Genomic DNA, 20513 nt, shown 5'->3' on the forward strand with positions numbered 1-20513 from the left:
ACTGCAATAGCCAGAGGGTTTTCCTTCACACGAAAGGCAGCGTATGGGACTAATCAGACAAAAAACCGGGGGCACAAGAAGTGAGTAAGCCTCCATATTCTTGTCATGAAATCGAAGAGGAGCTGGAAGCTGGCAGGAAGAGAGAAAAGATCGAGTAGGATAGGGTAGGGAATGACCTCATGGCATCAAGTCATGAAATGGGTGGAGCAGTTTCTAAACACTGAGCTGGAGAATTCATACTGAATCAATCAAAGTACATGCACATTGTACTTATTTTTAGACAATAATCATTAAAAATGTGCAGCGTCTCCTTTCCTGGTTGTCATACTATACTGACGTCACAGAGATCAGTGTGGCTGTAGACGACATCACGTACTATTGCATTTCTTTCATTCATGGTAAGTGAACTAAGGAGTTCACCTTTTGCTAATCCACTGATTCAATATCTAGAGACTACATTCAGTAGTAAGGTGGAGTTTCATCACATGTCGACCTTTATCTTGCGTTTAACCACTTAAACAACATTGTATTCTTTGCGCAATCTGGCGCAGGTTAGGCTTACTTCCCACAAGTACAAATACAACGTATGTGTGTTGTTGTTGTTTTCTTCCGGCTGAAATACAGTCCACCACATGGTGTATTATCATACACATATTGATTGGCTGGTCTGTGTGCATTTGGGTCAGACCACTTCACCTGGTTTTGCACCCTGCTCTTTGCAATGTATGTATATGTATATGTATATGTATAGGCCTATGTATAATTATGTATATGTATATGTATAAACGTTTATGCATATGTACATGTATATGTATATAACTGAGTATAAAAACCAAGTCGTGTTCCTCTCCATTAAAGGTAATGTTTACCACTGGGAGCGATGATTTAAAAATGTTCACGAAATCACATTTGATGCATATATGCAGGTCAGTTGTATCACAAAACACCTTACTATATAGATAATTCACAATAAAGCCTGAAATATAAGTTGATATCACTATTTTTCTGAATAAACCATAACTGTAGACGGTTTAGTCTGGAAACATTTTTGTAATTATAACCATTGTTCACATTACTTTCAAATTACTCAACATTGATTATACTGATTAAAAAATTTGCATTAGTTGTTTCTATCCCTGACTCACATTTTTGAACTATTTTGAAGCACTATAGCTGGGTTTTTGTTTCATCTGCAAATGGTAATTAATGCCTTTAAGCACGAACGATTCAGAGTGAATCTGGTGCTAAGGTTCATTCATGACGTTGGCAGTAGCTATAAGACCTTGTCTTTTTACTGAAAAAAGTTTTAAGCTTGCTTTCATTAATTGATCTGTGACGTCAATAGATGAGTGAGAAGGATGGAGAGAGTATTATGTGAGGAAGAAAAAAAAAACCTTCCTGGCAATCGGCTTCTTGTTGTTGTTGTTTTTTTCTTGCTTCTTTCTTTCCTTACTTTTTTGAACAACTTGGAGATGTACACCATCTTTAGCAGCCTTAAAAAGCATGCCAAGTGTAATCTAATAGCCTTCAGATCGGTTTATCTAGTGTTCTGTCTTGGTGAATGCCGGATTGGTCAGGCCCAGAGCTTGGCCGGTTGAGCATCAATATAGCCAAACTGCATAGTATTTGTACAATGTATGTCCTCATAGGGAAAGCGTTTAGTCATGTCACGACAAAATGACAAAGTGAAACTGTATAACAACATGATGTATTGCCTGTCATTCACTATGTGCCTGTATGTACCAGATCATAGCATCCGGGTACTACTTTATCACGAAAGAAATAAGAATTGCTCTAAATGATCATGACGCTTAAGAATTGATAGAACACTGGTCTTGTTAAAAATCCATTCTAAACTTTGTTTATATAAATTACTACTTGGGTTCAACAATGTCTGTACAAGGTCAGACGAACTGTGATCATAGTAACTGGCCACAGTAACTATCTTTTCGATCAACTGGCGCCTATGTAGTGGATGATATCATTTAAACATTTGAAAAGGTTTGCTGTCGTAACTGTCAATACGAAATCAAACAATTACTGGTCTGCACTGAATTATCTTGCTGTATTGTCATTGACATGTAGTAATATCTAAAGTTCGATGATTGTATTGAAGGAACCCAACTTCCGTTTTCAATACAGTTATCTAAATGTTCGATTTTTTCGTAATTCTATTGTGGTATTTCAGAAATCAGAAATATACGGCTGCGCTTTCCTTGTGTAATCTGTCTCCAAGAAGCTGTGGTCATGGTTATAATGAGTAAGACGTAATGTCTCTTACCCATGCAGTATTCACATCACACTTATATTCATGAAAACCATTGTTTTGATACACAAATAAAAAAAAAATAGAAAATACTTGATGATTTTTAACAACCGTTATGTAAACAAAATTGCCAACAAAAAAGACATTAGAATTTTTAAATGTTACTTAATAAACGAGGGGATGTGTTGCACTAAACTGGCAAGTGATGGTTACCATGATCAAAGAAGTATATGAAATGTAGTTTAAATGTTATTGCACGTCGTGTATGGACTTTTTCTGGGAAATTATTACCAAGAATCACGTATGTAGTATGTCCGAAAGGAGTTTTGATCGTTTTCTCTTCATCGCTGGTGATGATTTTCAGGAGTTTGTCGCTATATGCAATTTTAGTCTGTTAGGAGTATCAACCTTCAAAATTTCAAGTTTCATGTCGAAGCGAATTGTTACGAGTGCAACGGAAATCGTTCATTGTGTTCCGTGTCGTAACTTATAGAGAATTCTTGAGTAGTTGGGATGTAGTGGTTAGGAGCAAAAAGCAAGATCGTACACACGATATGAAATATGAAGTCCAGCTTGCGGGGATTAAGGAATGATTGTAATAATAAACCGCATTTATATTTGTTCTCACTGAATATCACACACTTTTCCTTATATTGTATTATTAGTAATCCGTTACGCCATGTCTTTTCATAGGAACTTTTATTTATTGAGGTATGTGTTGATATGATATCAATATACTGATCATTCAATTAACATAGGATTACTTAGGATTACGTTCGTATATCATACTTGTCAGAGATTTGAATTAAGGATGAAAATGACCAGAGTGTCCGGAGATAGGCATTGAATGATGGATCGAAAGAATGTCTTAGAGGACAATTTGGGGGATAGTTTTCGGTCTACTTTTCTCCTCGTTATCTTCATCTGTGAGTTTATTTTTCTGTCGCCTTGAGGCATAAATTAATGTAGTTACAAACACGTGGAACTTTTCAAAGCTTTAGAGAGACTGTATGGCTGTAGCCATTTCACACTTGCACTTTCATTAAAAATTCACTATTAACACATAGACCCTTGTATATATGAATGTAGACACACACACACACACACACATGTATATATATATATATATATATATATATATATATATATACATATACATATATATATATACATATATTACATATATATATTATGAATATATGTGTAGGTTTATAACGTGTGTGTATGTTTGTGTGATGCAAATGATGATGAAAAGATAAGGTGAGAAAAAGACAGTTCATACCACAAGTTTGTTTTACCATTAGCATCATTGAGGTAATTACTTTTTATTGTAAACAATATTTTACACATGTACAACTTAAATAATATATTTTAATCGAAGGCACTATAGTAATTATCATTAGAGGCACAGTACATTCAAACATTATTTTTCCATCGTCCAAAATGATAATAAATATCCGATACAGCTGTATACGTATAGGCATAATTCTGTAGTACTTCCCCATTGTTGCCTTATGATGCGTCTATGTCTAGAGAAAATCCCTTTCTCTAAAGCGAGAATGAATACAAGCGCAAGGAAGATCTGGTGGACTGAAAGAAGCGAGACATATACGAAAATAAAGAAGTCAATATTATATTCTATGTGAAAATAAAATAACTATAGATGCAGTTCGATTGTGGCGCCTGTACATCAGACGAATTCACTGTCAAATCCAACATTTTCAGATCAAAGAAATAGCTTTGAGCGTAGTTAGGCATATTCTATATATAGACTATTTAATTAAAATACAATCGAATCTAAAAAGATATCATCGATCATTGAAATATACACAAGCAATACATTCTAGCATAAAATCGACGCTCATTGGAAGCGCTGAGGAGCAGAATTAAAACGAAAAAAAAAAAAGAAATATAACGTCGTGATGTTAGTGGACTGACGAAAAGTAAAATGCAATCAATACTTGCAATAAGCGAAATTTGTTTTCTGTGTGAGGGAACTTTATCCTCACCTGTCACTCATACATAGTTAGATTCAGTCTTCGACAATATCGTTACCACAAAATCAGATGAACAGGTCACGTGTTCTGGATCTATCTCCCACAATGATCAGACGGAAGAGACAAGATTGCTTCCGCTTTCTGAATCAGTCAAACTACATGTAAAGAGTTCATTTGTTTTGGCGCAAAGAGAATGGCAAAATTGATTTCAATAGAAAGAAAGCAACAACAAAAACAAAATCAAACAGGGAGGTATCTCTGAAATGAGGGTGTATAAGTTTCATCACACTTTGATTTTTTTCTATTTAATTTCTATATTTTGCTTCTTTTGAGTATATATGCATATTGCTAGAGGTGGTATTACGTAATAGAGTATTAGCACAATGGTAAATCGGTGCACAGCTGGTGGCTGGATAGAAATAAGTTTGTTGGATGCTTTGTGCATTCGCATCCTCGTCACATACGCAAATCATTTGATATTGTCCTTGTGTCTTGAAGAGGATCTCACCTCTAGAACACATGGGGAAAACAAGTTTTACAATATTTCCAGCCAAAGTCGTCTCATTGTGCAGTAATTTGTTCTAAATTGTGACATGCCACCTTATTATTGTCTTTGTCGATAGGATCTGCATGCCTCTGTGTGGAAGAAGAATTACAATTGATTAACATTGATCGCAACTCAATGCCTTACAGTGTAAAAAGCCAAGTTCATAAAATTTCTAAAGTCGCAACAAATGAACAAGCGAACAGAAATCCTGTAGCCTTTCGGGTTTTTTTTTTTCTTTATGTTATACTTTGACAGTTCTTTTTAATGGGAAAAGATGTGAAATCATGATTCATTTGGAGAACATGAAGGGGGCAGAAAATTACCCGTCAAAGTTGTATTTTATAATTTATTGTATAAGTTATGTTTATTCCCCCAGTGGAAATACGTCACATAGATCACACCACTCAATTTATCACATCCAATACTCTCTCGAATCTTACGAAAGAGGGTCTATTTAAACATTATCTGTCACAATCAATTTCCCGTGAGTTGTGTTAAAGGCATTAGGTAAACATGAAGGAGATAAAGAAGAAGGAATACAGTGGGAAAATAAAAACATTCTATGTAAGTCTGAAGATAGACAATAAAAATGTCGGTAAGACACTAACCTGTCGTCATGAATCAATCATGGTGGATCGTTAAAAACAGGCATAAGGTAGTTGAAGACCTACCCATGCTATACTGTCACTGTCAAGCAAACTTTGCTATCAAATAGTCATTCTTAAAAGTCGAATACTTTGACAAAAACGCATAAAATAGTCCTCGCCTCTCGTTAAAACTTACAATGTAAATCACAATTGGGAAGACACGTTCTGAACGACACACTACCACGTTACGAGGCAGTGCGTGAAATGTGAAGGCAATGTTAAAGTTGACGATGAATACACTTGAGTGAAGAATACAACACTGCTTAAATAGACTTCACCATCTCCTTCAGCTTGGCTGAGTTGGTCGTGCACCAAAAAACACACCATCATCATATACAGCACCAAAATATATAATCATCTACGTGGAGCCGAGTTTCACGTGTTTGTTTGGGGTTTTTAACCTGTAGTCTGTTATTTTCATCTCGAGATGTCTGGGAAGAAGATAGCACACATTAGAGCGGTAATAATATATATCTTCTTCTGTCTCCATGAAAACATTCACTCAAGGATTTCTCAACATATCGACCCTTAGGTTTTCCATATCATTTTAGTTCTTGGTTTAGTGAGTCAAGATCCCTTCCTCTTCTCGTAACACAGTTTATCGACAGCCACAGCCTTCTACCACCATATCTTGGTAGTTCTTCAGAACAACTTTGTCGTACTCGTCCAGATACAACATGCTAATTGCACTAAGTTCTGTTGGCACGCAGCATGCCTTTGGTACTAGTGCTGGATTGACTGAATTTACTAACGTTTGTACGATCGCGTGATTGGTGGTGTTCAAGTGCTCTGCCAGGGGAAACGGACACTCGCCATGGCAATAGAAGGCCTGGTAACCCGGCGGGGCAACGATCCAATCGTTCCAGTTCACACTGCTGAAGTCTACATACAGTGAGTGTCGTCTGCAGTTGGCCTTCAGTCGCTTGCCTTTTTTCTTTCGACCCCTACCCGTCGATCGCTTCGTGCGGCCGTCATCGCTGAATGTAACGATCTGCGGTCGCTCTTGAAACCATCTGTCTTCGGCTTCATCGAGTTCGTCGATCACGCTCTGATCTGCTTGTCGCGTAACGCGAACATGTTGGAGTGGGGACACCTTCCCCCTGGAGTCCGTGAGCTCAACCTCCAACCCATGGTTTTTACTCGGCTCTTGCCGCCATGCCTGCACAGCTGGACGGACATCGAATGACTCCCAACTTACATTGCGCACATCAACTAGTCTTGTATCAATAAGCCTTTTAATCGTATCGCGATTTCGCGCCACTGGCTTCAAAATCTGATACACGTTTATCCTTTGCCTATAGTGTATCGGTTTGAGACTTTCCTGGTCGCGTAGAGCATGTCGTTTTACGATGCTGTGTTCGTCGATATCCTTGCGAAACAATCTCAATTCTGCTGCTGTTACCACCTCTTCGTCGGGAATTGTCGAAATATTGAAGATCAGTTTGTGTTTGTGTCGCTCGTTTGAGACAACCTGAGTGGCCTCTGTGCATGGGAGAACAAAAAGAAATAGAGAAAACATAAATACACTGTCGTACACACTTCGGTTTCTGAAACGCATAGCAACATTTTTCCAAATAGCGATAATACATTTTGGAATGGTATAACGGATTCGTATCCTGCTTTGCAGAACGAGTGAGAGTAAACGACGATTTCTGGACATCATAATAATATCAGGAGTTAATTGACGGGACCAGGACTCTGGTTTTATCAAACCATCGACCGAACTGACACTATGCATTATCTAACGGATGTACGAACAAGCCAACACACGTGATGTGCTACATTACTAATCTCCAGCTCAAACTACGCCACATCTTTAAAAAAAAAAAAAAAAGAAAAAAAAAGTGCCCCTCTATTGGCGAAGCCTAGTAATGATGTACAAGTTCTGATTATCTCAGTATTTGCTACAGAAGCATATAAGACTCTCCTGCTTGCCTGGGGAAAGAAGGGAAATGCTAGGAAATGTTAACGGGTCACTGTGAGTCAATTGCCGTGCATACACCACAATTCGTCACCATCACTGCAGGCGATAGAAAGAGTATGTTGCATTCTTCTCACATTTAGGGGGAAATCAAATTTTCTCTTCCGAGTCATTGGCAAACTTGTATTTATAGTTGGCAGGTATACAACCAAGTACACATAAACATACATGTATAATTGAAATGATAGGCAAAATGCGATTTAACGGAGTACAAGCACTCTCTTCAATTGATTGTGCAAGACCTATATAACCCTATAACACATCAAAACACACTTGGTATTCTTTATATCCCATGCAAAAAAAAAAAAATAAGTTTCATTATACAATGGAAATTGTATCATCGCGCATCTTCGGGTAAATCTCTCTCTTTGAATAAAGCTCTGATCATTCGAAAGGAGTAACATGCCCAGCACTGAAGGCATTTTTCTCTGAAGGAACTGACAGACGATATGATAAGAGCAGCGCTTGAGAGCCGGAAGACGCGGCTCGTGCCAAACCAGGTTGAAATTCAAGACACTTTCAAAGCAATTATTTCTTATTTCTTGTTCATCCATTCCCGTGTGACATTTTGCCTTAATCCTCAGTGGCATTTCGGATGAAGCCTTATAAAACCCTGGGAATACATACCGAGGGACAAGCTGTTACCTTGTATAAGGAGGGATAACGTGAAGAGAATTTCGTTCGTCATAGTTCCTATACTGCCACTGGACTCTCTGTTTGTTTGTTTTGTTTTGTTTTTACAACCGTTCTCACATCAGCAGTTATTACTTCTCTGAAGCAAGTAAATATTTCTACCCGATTGGCTGAAATTGCAGTTGCTTTGAGATAAGAATCGCGCTAAATGATGCAATAATAGCCATTAAACAGCTACTGAGTGAAAATCTCTTTCATCACAAGTGTAAGAGAGAAAGCAAGCAAACGGAGAGCTTCATTTCTATGGCTTGGTGTCTCGTGTGCTGGAATTGCACAGAGCAAACATCGAAGGCATCACAACACATTAGACAGTCACTTCTTTTACAGACCAAGTGCTAGAATTTGTTGGTTATGCAGCTCTTGATGCTAATTCTGTTTGAAGATAATATCTCGTATAGAGTACTTCAGTTTCCAAACTAGAATGTGAGTACGCCCTACTAGAGGATGCATATAGATATATTAGAGCAATATAACAAATAAAACCTTATGATATATACAAGCATTCAACATGAAGAAGTTCTAAATGGAGATGCTTTAAAACAGTGTGGCAAAGAATTTCTGGGTATATTTAATAGACCTGTCAACGAGCATAACCCCTTTGGCACCGGCAAAAGGTTCTTTAGGGCATTATAGCATCAGTACGGATTTTCCCGCGCTTCCTACGCGACATGCGGCAGCTTGAGGCAGCAAGCTGCTCTAGCCAGGACGGGGAATCCGATGGAGATATGGACAGCTTGTCCTGGCTGATTTCCCGCTCAATTGGCTGGGATGAGACTAAATGTTGCCTGCCACGACCTGTCGTCCCGCCCAAGCCAGCGGGCCGTCAGTCGTCGGGAAAGACCGACCCCACCCAACAACTGGATGCTGATGAACGCTCAGCTCAGCCTGATCCAATTTTCGCCTGCCTTACAACGGGCCAAAAATAGTCTTATCCTATCCTAAGCCTACGTGGTGAACTTGACTTTGGAGATGAATTAATATTTGATCAAAGCTGAATTGTAAATTTGCGAGATAACATCGCATGAACTCCATACGAATAACACTATTATGTGGTACGTTGTCTCTGTTTACTAATATCAAACCGAAACTTCAAGAAAGATTAAACCCATTATTTGAAAAGTTCTTAGATGATTAAAAAAAAAAACTATATATATACATTTTTCAAGGCGTTTTAAGTTATTAGAATTGCTCAAGGAAATCTTACAGCAGTTTGTTTCTTATTATTTTTTCACGGATGAACATACCTTAAATTAAATTAAATGGCGAGTACCTTGATTATGACAACAAAATAATTCTTTGCCATGGATGTCTTAAGCAATGCAACCTGCAAGCCTCTTTTAAGTTCCAGGCAACATTCAGAATGTTACAAAAGTCAAGTCAAGCTTTATTTCGGGACTTCGACACTAATCTTTTATTAGAAATTTCTTCCCAGTTTCTGTCACAATCAACTCTTACATTCTCAGAGTTTATAATATCATTCGGAGAAGCATTGCCTAGATTTAGAAGAGAGAGCATCACTTATAGTTTAGTGGAAAGAAACAATAACAAGAAACATAACAGTCACAAACTGTGACGACTCTTGTTTGTTGGTAAGAGTGTAATTTACAATAGAGATTTGAGATTGTGTATTCCCTTTTCTTCCTACTTTCTATGGCACCTGTGTCAAATGACGTTATTCTGTTAACACCATTCTTACAGTTCTTGATGAGATCTTGAAGATTGATTCTTCATGATCCTTTCATATGTCTATTAAATCTCTGATGGTGAGGGATAGTATACGGTCAATTGTGGGTTTGTCGATTGTCAGAAACTTGGGCAACATTACTCAAACGCAGACATAATGAAACTACATGTATTAGCGTGGACTGATTTACGTTATTTTTCTGATTCCGGAACTGCAGAGAGTGTGTGAGGGCATTCTAAGTTTAAACCTTTCAGCCAGATATTGACAAGTTGTATTCCCACGTGTAAGGCGCTTTGATATTATCAATTACTTAGTATGTGAACCAGTGGACGAGTTACTTGAAAACACTTCTACCAGATTTGCGCGGGAAGACAAATCCACTGATCCACTTTGACATTCTCGCTCACTTTGAGATCGAAAAACGGAAATAATGACGTCATATAAGGGAATGATCTGAGAAGACGTTTACTTCTGCACTACACGCACCCATCAAAGACCATACAACTTTATGATTAGACTTGCACCTTGTATGATATTGAAATGTTGTAGGCCTACTCTTTGTACGGATACTATAGTTATAAATGCTGGTCCACATGCGTGTATATTAGTGCGTTTTCCTTCAGTGTTTGTTGTGGTATCACCTGTCATATCAGAAAGTAAAAAGTGTTAAAATGGAGAGACATACGTACGTTGTTTTTTTTTAAAACTGGATGTGTGTATTACATTTTAGTTTTAGTTTTTAGTTTTATTGGAACATTCCCTGGAAAACGATAGCTGTAGACAAGATGATATCCCCCCCCCCCCCCTTTGGCGACGGTCATTGTGATTTTGCATCGTAAAATGAAAAAAAAAAAATTATATTAACAAGCTTGGTGGGAAATCTCAAGAGCGAGAGGAGCAGTAATTAGTAATCACCGTTTATTACGAGTTTGCGAACAACAGAAGAAGATTCAATCGTCGTGCAGTTGAAAGCCTACTAACGATTTCAAAATGGTGGCATGAAATCAATGGTCACGTGACCCCTGGCCTTTTGATGTGGGTTTTTGGTTACCGAGGATTGTGGTAGCATTTGTGCTGCTTCCCAGCAACAGCGATTACAAGGCCAGTTCTCCAACTTTTGTTTGGTCTTTTTAAATTAGTTCCACTCCAGTCATGAAGATAACATATCATCTACTAACTGAATTCACTTTAACCCCAGAACATGTAATTATACAATTCTAAACTAAAAAGTCAATCAGAGAGCGTAGACTTCCGTCAAGCACACTTATGCTGAACATGACCATATACATTTCCCAATGATAACAAATTTCTCGAGCCAGTCGTTGATCCTGATCACTATACCAAAATGTAATAATCTGTTTTTTGTTTGATTGGTTTTGTGTGTGTATCATTATCATCTTTTCCTAAAAATTTCGTACATATTCGTTCATACTTTTATTTTGCAAACAAACAACCAAGCAAACAAACAGAGAAACCAACCAAAGCCGGCAAAAAGTATAACCTCTTTTGCGGAGGTAACAACAAGGTATTTGTTTTCCCACGCGTATAAATATAGGTGACACACCTCTTATACAGGGAAAAACAAAAGTTTTTAGAATTGGCTTATTGTAACTCGACAGGTGACTAGTATAATACCTTAGCCAATCAACACGGTAAAGAAAGATTGGTCAAATCAGTGGAAATAATATTGGCCGACACTTTTTCAGATGATATAAATCGTCATTAATACCTCAGTACGTTATGCGAGCTTACAAGGCAAAGTGGTGGGATATTACTGCCTTGTCGCATAATAATGATTTATATTTTGCTGCATTATTACAAAGAATGTTTGACGGTGGACATAACAACCCAAGTGATTCGACTTTCAGTCTTGTTTTGACATCAAAAGGATAGTATTCAAGACAGTAGCACCACATGATAGGGAAGAAACTCGCGAAGATGTATCTGTTATTTCCTTCTCATGTAAGACTATAGTTCAACAGGACACTGGCGTTGACACTAACATGGCATTGTTTTAAATTTCAATAAACATTTAACAAACATTCAATGGACAGCTCTTTCCTACTCGGCATACACTTGCTTATCTTCGGTTTTATACCAAGCATATCCCACAGTAATTATGATTTAGATACCATTTTATCTCGTAAATCTATTAGTTGTGACGAATAATACGTGGAGGATGTGTAAAGGGCAATTGTTTTAACTGCATATATAGCTTAGCACCTTATGGCTTTATGATAAAGTGCATGGGCTCTTTAGATATTCAGGGAATAATATTTTACCACTAGATTTTCAAAAACTGACCTTCATGGTGAAAGTTCCTGACTGTGTTTGCCGTTCCTGACTCTATGTGCTTGAAGTCGAATTGCATATTAATGCCCCCGTCAGTTTGTGTATGTGTCCGGTATAAGTCCATCATATAATCCGGAACTCGTAATTTTCCCTTCGGTCTTGGCCTCTCCTTCAAGCCGAACATCCCCAAGAGCGTCGACTCGAATGCTTCTATGACCTGCGCTCTCCTCTCGTCGTCTACATGATTGTCACCTGACGTCGTCAACGACGAGGAAGATGAGGTGGACGATGAAGAGGATGACGATGATCGTTCACCTACACCGGGCCAGCCGCCGACCACGACACAGCAGCACACGAGAGGCACCACCAATTGAGTCCACTGAGAAGCAGCTACCATGGTGGGTCTGCGGGGGAACGGAAAGAGAGATAGGCGTGATAATACGAGGTAAACCTTCCTCCATATGGCGGTATGCCACCAGGCTGCTTCTTTCCTGACTGGATGATGAAACGGCGATCGATGAAACACATGATACTGGAAGATGCATAGCTAGGAAAAAGTTCTCATTGATGGCAAAACATTCATGGGTAATTCATATGTTATTTTTAGGAAATTGTGTAAAATAAAGGAGTTCATCGCCCGTTATTTTATCAGAGGTCTTTGACGAGCAATTAACACTCAAATAATAGCCGTATGCAGAGGACTGAGACCCAAGCATACATGGCCACGAAACCACGTACAATTTGCTATTCACTGAACACATGCTGTTCATCAATAATTTGTTAAGCCACCTACATTGTTGAGTGTGAAAGATTGGTAAATGATGTATGTAGGCATGGGGAACTCAGGTCATTCATTTCGGAAGTACATCCTTAATTGGACCCCTTTGGATCCATCTTGATCGATAATAGCAGTGTTCTTCTCTCAGCTCTTGACTTCTCCTTAGTGTTTGTACCCTCGCACTCCTCTTTGAATGGATAATTATAGAGGGCCAAAGAAACCTACTGGAGGACCTTTGTAAGAACGGATTAACGTCTTCCCAAATCCAAGAGCGATTGGAATGTGAGAATTCAGCGAACCTACACTGGGAAAGTTCAAAGATCTTACACTGGTCGCGACGACCCCACCCTAGAACTCTGCCCTCTTAGGACAGGAAGTCTTAAGCGCTTAGGCCAAAGTTTTGAAGAGCAGGTTAGTGAATGTCAAGCTTCTTGTCATCTTCGCCTGGTACAGAGATTATCTTGCAGCAGATGAGAGATGTCTTGTTTTGGTTACGTTTGAATATAAAGTTCTCTACACGAATGAAAACGCTTTAATGGAACCTGCAGTTTATGCATTAATTGACATGATGTAATTTCAGGAAGACAAACATTTTCAAGTCTTGAAAGTTAGAGAAAGCCAAAGTTAACACACTTGTTTTACTCCTAGAAGGACGTGATTGCTGTTTACACACACTGCGGTATCTTATACAAAATAATCATGACACACGACGCAGCTAACATGACAACAATCGCGAGAAAAACAAAATGTACCTTTTGCATATCAAAAGTGAGTGAGAGTCATTAGGATTTTTTTTTTTTTTTTTTTTGAGCGTGGCTCAAATCAGCGAAATCAGAAAATCTCCATTCCACCCGTTAAGAGTGACTGGTAGTTTTGGGCAAACAACAGTACGGCTACGCTACATTGAGACCAAATACCGGACAGGATATAGTCGAGTCCTTTACGCACGGACCGTAAGTTTCCTTTCTACTTTTTCTTGTAATTCTCTTAAAGAAGGAATCGCGGAAAGCCCTACGGCCGTCACGCTTAATCTCTCCATTTGTCGATGCCTTGTAAATAAGATTTTTTTTTCCCTCTGCACCTTTCCCCATTCTTTCTTATTTCCTTTATGTGTTTTGTTGCTTCTCGGTTGGAGAGCTGACTGGTACGTTATTCTTCGGCAGAGCCATAAAGGTGGAGATGAAGGAACCTGCTAGCTGGGGCGCGACTCGCGGTCAGGTGGAGAGATGTAAACTGATGTAATGGGCCTCAATCTTCTCGCCCTCTCTCACACAGGCAGTCGACCGAATAGAGACAGGAAGGAGAGGGGGAGTGCAGTCTAGAATGATAGTCGTTCTCGCAAGATACACTACACTTCACTTCCTTCCGTTGTTAGTTAATATGTCAATAAAAAAGAGATGTGTGTCTAAACTCGTGATAGGAAATACATAACATACATAATATAAACACAAGGATGTGAAGAAAGTAATCCCCAACGTTGGTATTTGTAGAGGAAGCGAAGGATATAGAAGTCCCAACTTGAACAGCCCATTAAGGCCGCAAGTGTTTGTTTCTGTTCGCTTGCATGAAACATCTGTATGAGGATGTTCTGAATGTTTCCACTAAAGATCATCTTCATTTTACACCCATTTGCATGGATCCGTATCACTGAGCTTGATTATTATTTTTTCATATACAATGTACATGAAACATCCCTGTGAGATGAAGCACAATCACGTAGACCCTTTTGCAGATCACAATGCTGTTTGTATTTTTTGTTCTTTTACTTGCGAGTCTACATTCCCCTCTACGTTACGGATCATTTTGAAAGCTACATTGCCGTGCTTTCTGCCCATTGTAAGGAATTGCGTTCACAAAATGATAATTAATGGAGAAGATCATCGTTAATACCCATTAATCTAATTTGTGCTCTGAGCTGCATGTTAGTGCTCGGCTGAGCTAGACTGCCTCTGCGTTTGATGTTTAACATCTATAAACTGTTTTTGTCCAAATGATTTGAAGCACTAGGCCTACTTCCAAAAAGTCATTAATTACTTTCAAATTAGATGAATGTTTCGCCATTTCACCACTTCGTTCACCGCCTCCTCCTCATCAGTCTGTAAGGGAAAGCTGGGCTCGGCCCAAGGGAAAGCAGGGAACCCCTTTAAGATAAACACAACATAAACCGATGCCAAATCCCCTTGAGCAATATATACTTTCATATTTAATACCTTATAAGGACAAGAAATACCGATGTGGCCCAAAAACCTCTGACAAGTGATTTTTTTTTCTTGTAGCTGTTTGAAGTTTGTTGCTCCAAATAGAAGTCAGGTGCGCACGAAGCCAGCTTCATCACGTTTCACCTGTCACGCAAATAGACCCCAAAGAAAGTCATTTCTCCGTCTTATTATCATTGCTAGTATTATTACTCCCTCCTTCTTGAACCAGGCAAGTTCAGGCAGGCGGAATGGAATGAATCTTCGGCGGTGGTTCGACCCCGGGTCAGCAGGTAGACATGGAGGGCGGACTGGAAGACAGGTAGCGGGTGGTGCACTCCGTCAAGTGATGTGATGGGTGTTGGTGAAGCTGAAGGGTGGAAGGGGGCATCGGTACCCCCCTCCCTACCACTTCTGCTTCAGGTTTCACTTTCATCACCAGCGACTGGATGCGGTAGATTTTTGCAGTGGATACCACGCGTATTGCGTGTTTAGATCCATTAAATCTCATTTGTGAATGAAACTGGAATGCTTCTCAGGTGATAAGCTTCTAACGGAATTTACATCACTATCTTAAACAGACGTAAATGTTCCTCACTTGTTCTCACAAAGCGATTCCCACTGCACTTTAAAAAGAAAACAATTATGAATTAAACATGTTTGTAATCCCGAATAAATCGCTTGTCTTCATCTGTTTCACAAGCTTTCACTTCCTGTACATATTCTGGCTCTCTTCATTACTACATTTATTATAACCTTAGTATATGTGAAGTATATAGCTAGGTTATATGCACGAAAAAGAAAGTAGACGATGACTCGGTGGCTGCAATTACCGGATTGACTTTATTCCAGTCTATGCACATCTTTTATACAGTATATTCTTATTTTTGAATTTTTGAGATGACACAAAATATCATATCGTATGGAACATACACCAAAAAATAATCATTTCTGAAACAACTTAAGCGGCTATGAAGTCGAGAGTGAGATTGTCCTAAAATCACTCAAAGTTCGAACACAATTGGCATTCTGCTCACTGGGTTTTTTTTTTTCAATGTACACGATTTCCATAGCATGAGAAACATCAGTGAAAATCGTTACATAATTTTTGTTCAGAAATGAAGCCTTCATATACTTCGCAATATAAACTAGATACATATTTCATCGTTTCCCCTGTTTCATCGTCATTTGTTCTTCCCCATTTTGACCTGTGTGTGCAAGTAAATAAAGCGAAGGATTGCAATAAAATCGGTTGTATCAACGTGTGGGAGAGCATGGCTCAGTGTATGTTTATATGAGGCGAGATATTCAGGCGAACTTGATAGCCCCTAGTAGACAGACAAGAGGGAAGGAAGGAAGAAGCGGAGCTTTGTTTTGTAATTGACAAGTCTGGTAAGATGAAAGAGTACCGAGCGAGACATGCAGTCTAGCAATGCCACACTCCCCTTCATGGACCATGCACAATGTGGAACTTGGCTTACAGAAAGGCGCGGTTGTGGTGGTTCTTAGTCCCAGATACTCACATAGATGCCTTTATCCTTTGTGATGTAACATAATGCCCGGGACACTGTGTGTGTAACTGTAACATGATCGAATGCCCATTCGCCACCTGTGGCTGAATGGGTTCAGCGGACGGTGTAATCACCAGCCGTTTTGTTTGGCATGAAAAGACTGGGCCATTGTCACGGTCACCGGCTTCGGGCGCACATCCACAGCGTTGAAGAAAGGCCAGCAATTAACGCTTCTACTCGCCCGGTCCTTTGTGGATCGAGTGGCGCTAGCGCGTAAAAAGAAAGATGCTAAGATTCTCCGTAAAGTCAAGATGATAACAGTGGAGTTCGTGATGGCCCCCTTGACGAGGCCTTTCACTTGTTATGGTCAAGTTCAGAGTTGTTGAGGATTGAGGGTGAGAGGGAATGTAGCCTGAGGCTGTTAGGGACTTCTGTGGGACACGGGGTCAATGTTCCTGACCCGATTTAGCTAACCTACATCACACTGGTCCTACCAAATCAATTGCCACCATCCAGACTGGTTGGAGTAACCACAAACCATGCCATAGTGCTAACAAGTCATCACTTTCTTCTTTTAATAATCTTTATTTTTTTCACCCCCTGTGCCTTTTTGATGATTTTCTTTTTCATCTCCTGTGCCTTTTTAATTCTTCCTCTTTCTTTTTTCTTCCACTGCCTTTTGTCTATTGAGTTCACATAGGCCTATTATCAGCTTTCATTCTGCCACGAACTCGCCGTAAAACAAAACTCTTAGGGTTGTGAATGCCATAAAATATGAAGACCTACGTGTAGGGTTACCAGTGTATATTTTCTCCACTCAACAGCTAGAGTAAATCGCACACACCTGGAGTGAGGGCCTGCAGAGTTTTTATAGCGAATCAAACCCGCCTTCATGCGACTGAAATAGCGGAAAAAGCCCCTCTCGACGTTGAATTGTAACGATGCGAAATCAAACACCCTGGCATTTTTGTAGACGTCCTCTAGCTCGCAGGTGCGCTGTTTATTCACTCACCTGACTCACAGTTTTTTCCTCCTTCCCTTTAACCTCATCGCTAGCGTTGTTTTGCCATACTAACTACCCATTGGTAGTGTATATAAACCATCGCAGTTCGCAGGTGGGGACGACAGTTAGGCGGGATCCAGATTTTTTTCCCTCCTTTCTCCCTAAGTCTGCTGATGATTTACATTGACCCCTGATGTCAGTAGAAATTGGGTTTTTACCGGGACATTCTACCCCAACCAATAGCCCAGCTCCCACTCATACACCGCTCCGCCTGGGTCCATCGACTCCGACAAATAACGCCGTCGATGAAACGTTTATTTGAGTAGAGAGAGGCATCTTTAAACTCAGTCACAATTCCATCGCCCCACCCTCTCCTCTTACTCTCCCTTTCTCCATCTTCTTTGCCAACTTGTCACTCATCCCATGTCCCGACGATTGTTTTCGGCAAAGAGTTCATTTCCTATACCATTCCATGCACACCTGTTTGTTTGAAGGAACACCGACCTCTTTTTGCGACTTGAGATGATCTATTTATTTTTTCATCCGTCGGAATTCTGTCCCGTCTCTCCGAAGTAATCTCCCTCTCTCACCCCGAGTCTTAGCCCGGACTTTCCGTTTGATCCACGTAATACACCTGCCGAGTGGATACATCTTGTGGCCAAATAGTGGCATCTCTTGCATGCAAGATGTGCGTCTTTACACCTGTATCAAGTTATGCTTGCAATATCTTATCGGTATTACCATGCTATACTGTCAACAGAGGCTTGTTTTATTGCGAGTCAAGAGATAGAATGCTATAGGTGTGGGATTGTAAGGTGCTCGTCTGGCCAGCACGGTGAGCTAGTCAACGGGAAAACCAGACAATAATGCACGACTAAAACTGGTCTAATCTCCACACAGCTCATGCTCTGCTATTAACCAGTCTGCAAGCCTTGTTCATTAGTGATTAACGCCCTGAAAGAGGACAGGGGACCCAATAAAAGGCTATAATAGATCACAATTGTCAACTTGTAGAGTCTGTTGGATACGCGATGAGTAAGATTTTTTGATTGCTGCAGAGGAAATGAGCTCATAGTTTGCCGCGCTAGCTAGCTGTCTGCCAGAGCGGATTCAAAGTCCTGTACGCGGGGAACAAGGCGCGTGTTTCACAGGGACTTTCACTCTTTACCTCCTCTCTTCTTCTCCATCACCAACTTTTTCCCCTGGCCCGTCAGCCTTGCGATGAGTGTTATGAACGACACAGCTGCTTCAGGTCATAAGCCTGATTATTAAACTCGGGCTGGCAACATCTGATGTATTCTTCAGAGTAGCTCATATTCCCCATTCCGTGTCATACATATGGGGTTAGAGCCCGAGTAACATAGGGGCACGCATTGTCATAACCGGAGTGATAATGTACGTGTAATCCGTGGCAAGGACCCCATTGCATTCCTCTGAAAACCAGCAGCAACATGAGAGGCTGTGCTGTAAATGATAATAACAATTACTGCAAAGAAAATTACTAATCACAAAATTAGAATGTCTGTTAAATCATAGACATTAGTATATTTATGTCTATTGCCATACACACAAAAGACGAAATTATTGGAACTACTGCACGTTTCTACATTATCATCGTGTTCAACGAAAATAGTTCAATATTACATGATTATGAAGCGGTGAGAATTAAATAGTCTTTGCTCAAGACGGACACTTATTTTAATCCAGAATCAAACAACGATTTTACTCATGTTGAAGAAAGGTACTCACCGTGGTGCGGACAGATATTGGCCCAAAGACTGATAGAAGACCCTTAGCTATTTCGCAGTATGTTTCCTGCGAGCTCGTCCGATGGGATGGTTGGATGACGACAGACGGTACGATCCCGGAGACAGTCCCCCAGGTGGGGGCGATTTCGTAAGAACGATTAGGAGGTGAGGATGACGAGTAAAATCCAAGCTAAGTCCCTATATGGTTCAAGCAGACATAAAGCGTGTCACACCTTGACTTCTCGCTTTGAAGTGACACGGAGCTAGACCTGCTGTTAGTCTAACGAATGGTAAGATTTGGAGGACAGGTAAGGCCCTCTGCCAAGTGCAACTGTAAATTAACCGCAGGCATGCGCCACAGGCTAACTTTAAATACGATCCCAGGAGCAGCACTCCGCTGACATGCCAATCACTCGCGACGAGTTTGAGATGGGCAGATTTTCCTACTGGCTTCGTGGGTTCTACCGTTTATCGGCCCTCACGTCTTGTCGTTCACGCAGCCACGGCGTCGGCACCGTCAGGCCTTTGATGTTCGGCGACGAGGCTTCTACATTGCCCTACTTCGGGAACATCCATATGCATTCAACTTGCTGCCTATTCTCCTCCGCACAAACAGGCTAAAGAGTCAGAGAAGGCCCCTTTGGCTGCCGCAAATCGACGAGTGCTAGCCTAAAATGCTGGATTTCTCACAGTGCACAGACCGCTGCGTGGAATACCGAGACACCCGACTCACAGCCATCGTGTCCTTCAAACAGCAACATCAACAGCCACCTACATCTACCTGCGTCGCGTCGACAACAGCCGTCAATGGACGAAATCGAACTAGGATTTCTCAACAAACTCCATAGCCATTGCTATATTGGCATACGTAGTTAAACTTCTTCGCTAATTCTTGTCACTCGCCAAAATGAGAAGAGAGAAAACTGTCAAAGTGACGCGCTTCCTTTCTCACCAACCAATCGTTGACTTCTAGTCTTTCAAAATGATTTTTCGTCGAGTAACCCAAAGTTTTTGAGATCAAGGACACACCAAAATTATTAATTGCGATATGAACGTCACAAATCAGCAGGTTGCGAATAAATTGGGCAGGCTCGTTCGCTTCTGGCATGAAATCTCGAGAAAGGCCCGTATCTACATCCACACGTCACTGGCCGGGATCGACACACTTATG

The 20513-nt window shown here is 40.2% G+C and overlaps 1 protein-coding gene across 1 annotated transcript; it reads right to left on the reverse strand.

The window, feature by feature from the left end:
* Positions 1-6055: 6055 nt before the first annotated feature.
* On the reverse strand, positions 6056-19464 carry LOC140246106 (bone morphogenetic protein 2-like). Its single transcript, XM_072325553.1, has 3 exons — positions 19344-19464; positions 12120-12511; positions 6056-6939 (listed from the first exon to the last, which is right to left on the reverse strand). Exons 2-3 carry the CDS (start codon positions 12502-12504, stop codon positions 6056-6058), a joined length of 1269 nt encoding a protein of 422 aa, XP_072181654.1. The 5' UTR covers positions 12505-12511; positions 19344-19464.
* Positions 19465-20513: the final 1049 nt, after the last annotated feature.

The sequence above is a fragment of the Diadema setosum genome, chromosome 1 (assembly GCF_964275005.1).
Source record: "Diadema setosum chromosome 1, eeDiaSeto1, whole genome shotgun sequence".
Taxonomy (NCBI): domain Eukaryota; kingdom Metazoa; phylum Echinodermata; class Echinoidea; order Diadematoida; family Diadematidae; genus Diadema; species Diadema setosum.

Excerpts from the sequence above, each read along its gene's own strand:
- LOC140246106 (XM_072325553.1), bottom strand. The coding sequence starts at position 12,504 with ATGGTAGCTGCTTCTCAGTGGACTCAATTGGTGGTGCCTCTCGTGTGC. Across the intron at positions 6,940-12,119 it reads CAGGAACTTTCACCATGAAG|AGGCCACTCAGGTTGTCTCA; the intron begins GTCAGTTTTTGA and ends TCCCATGCACAG.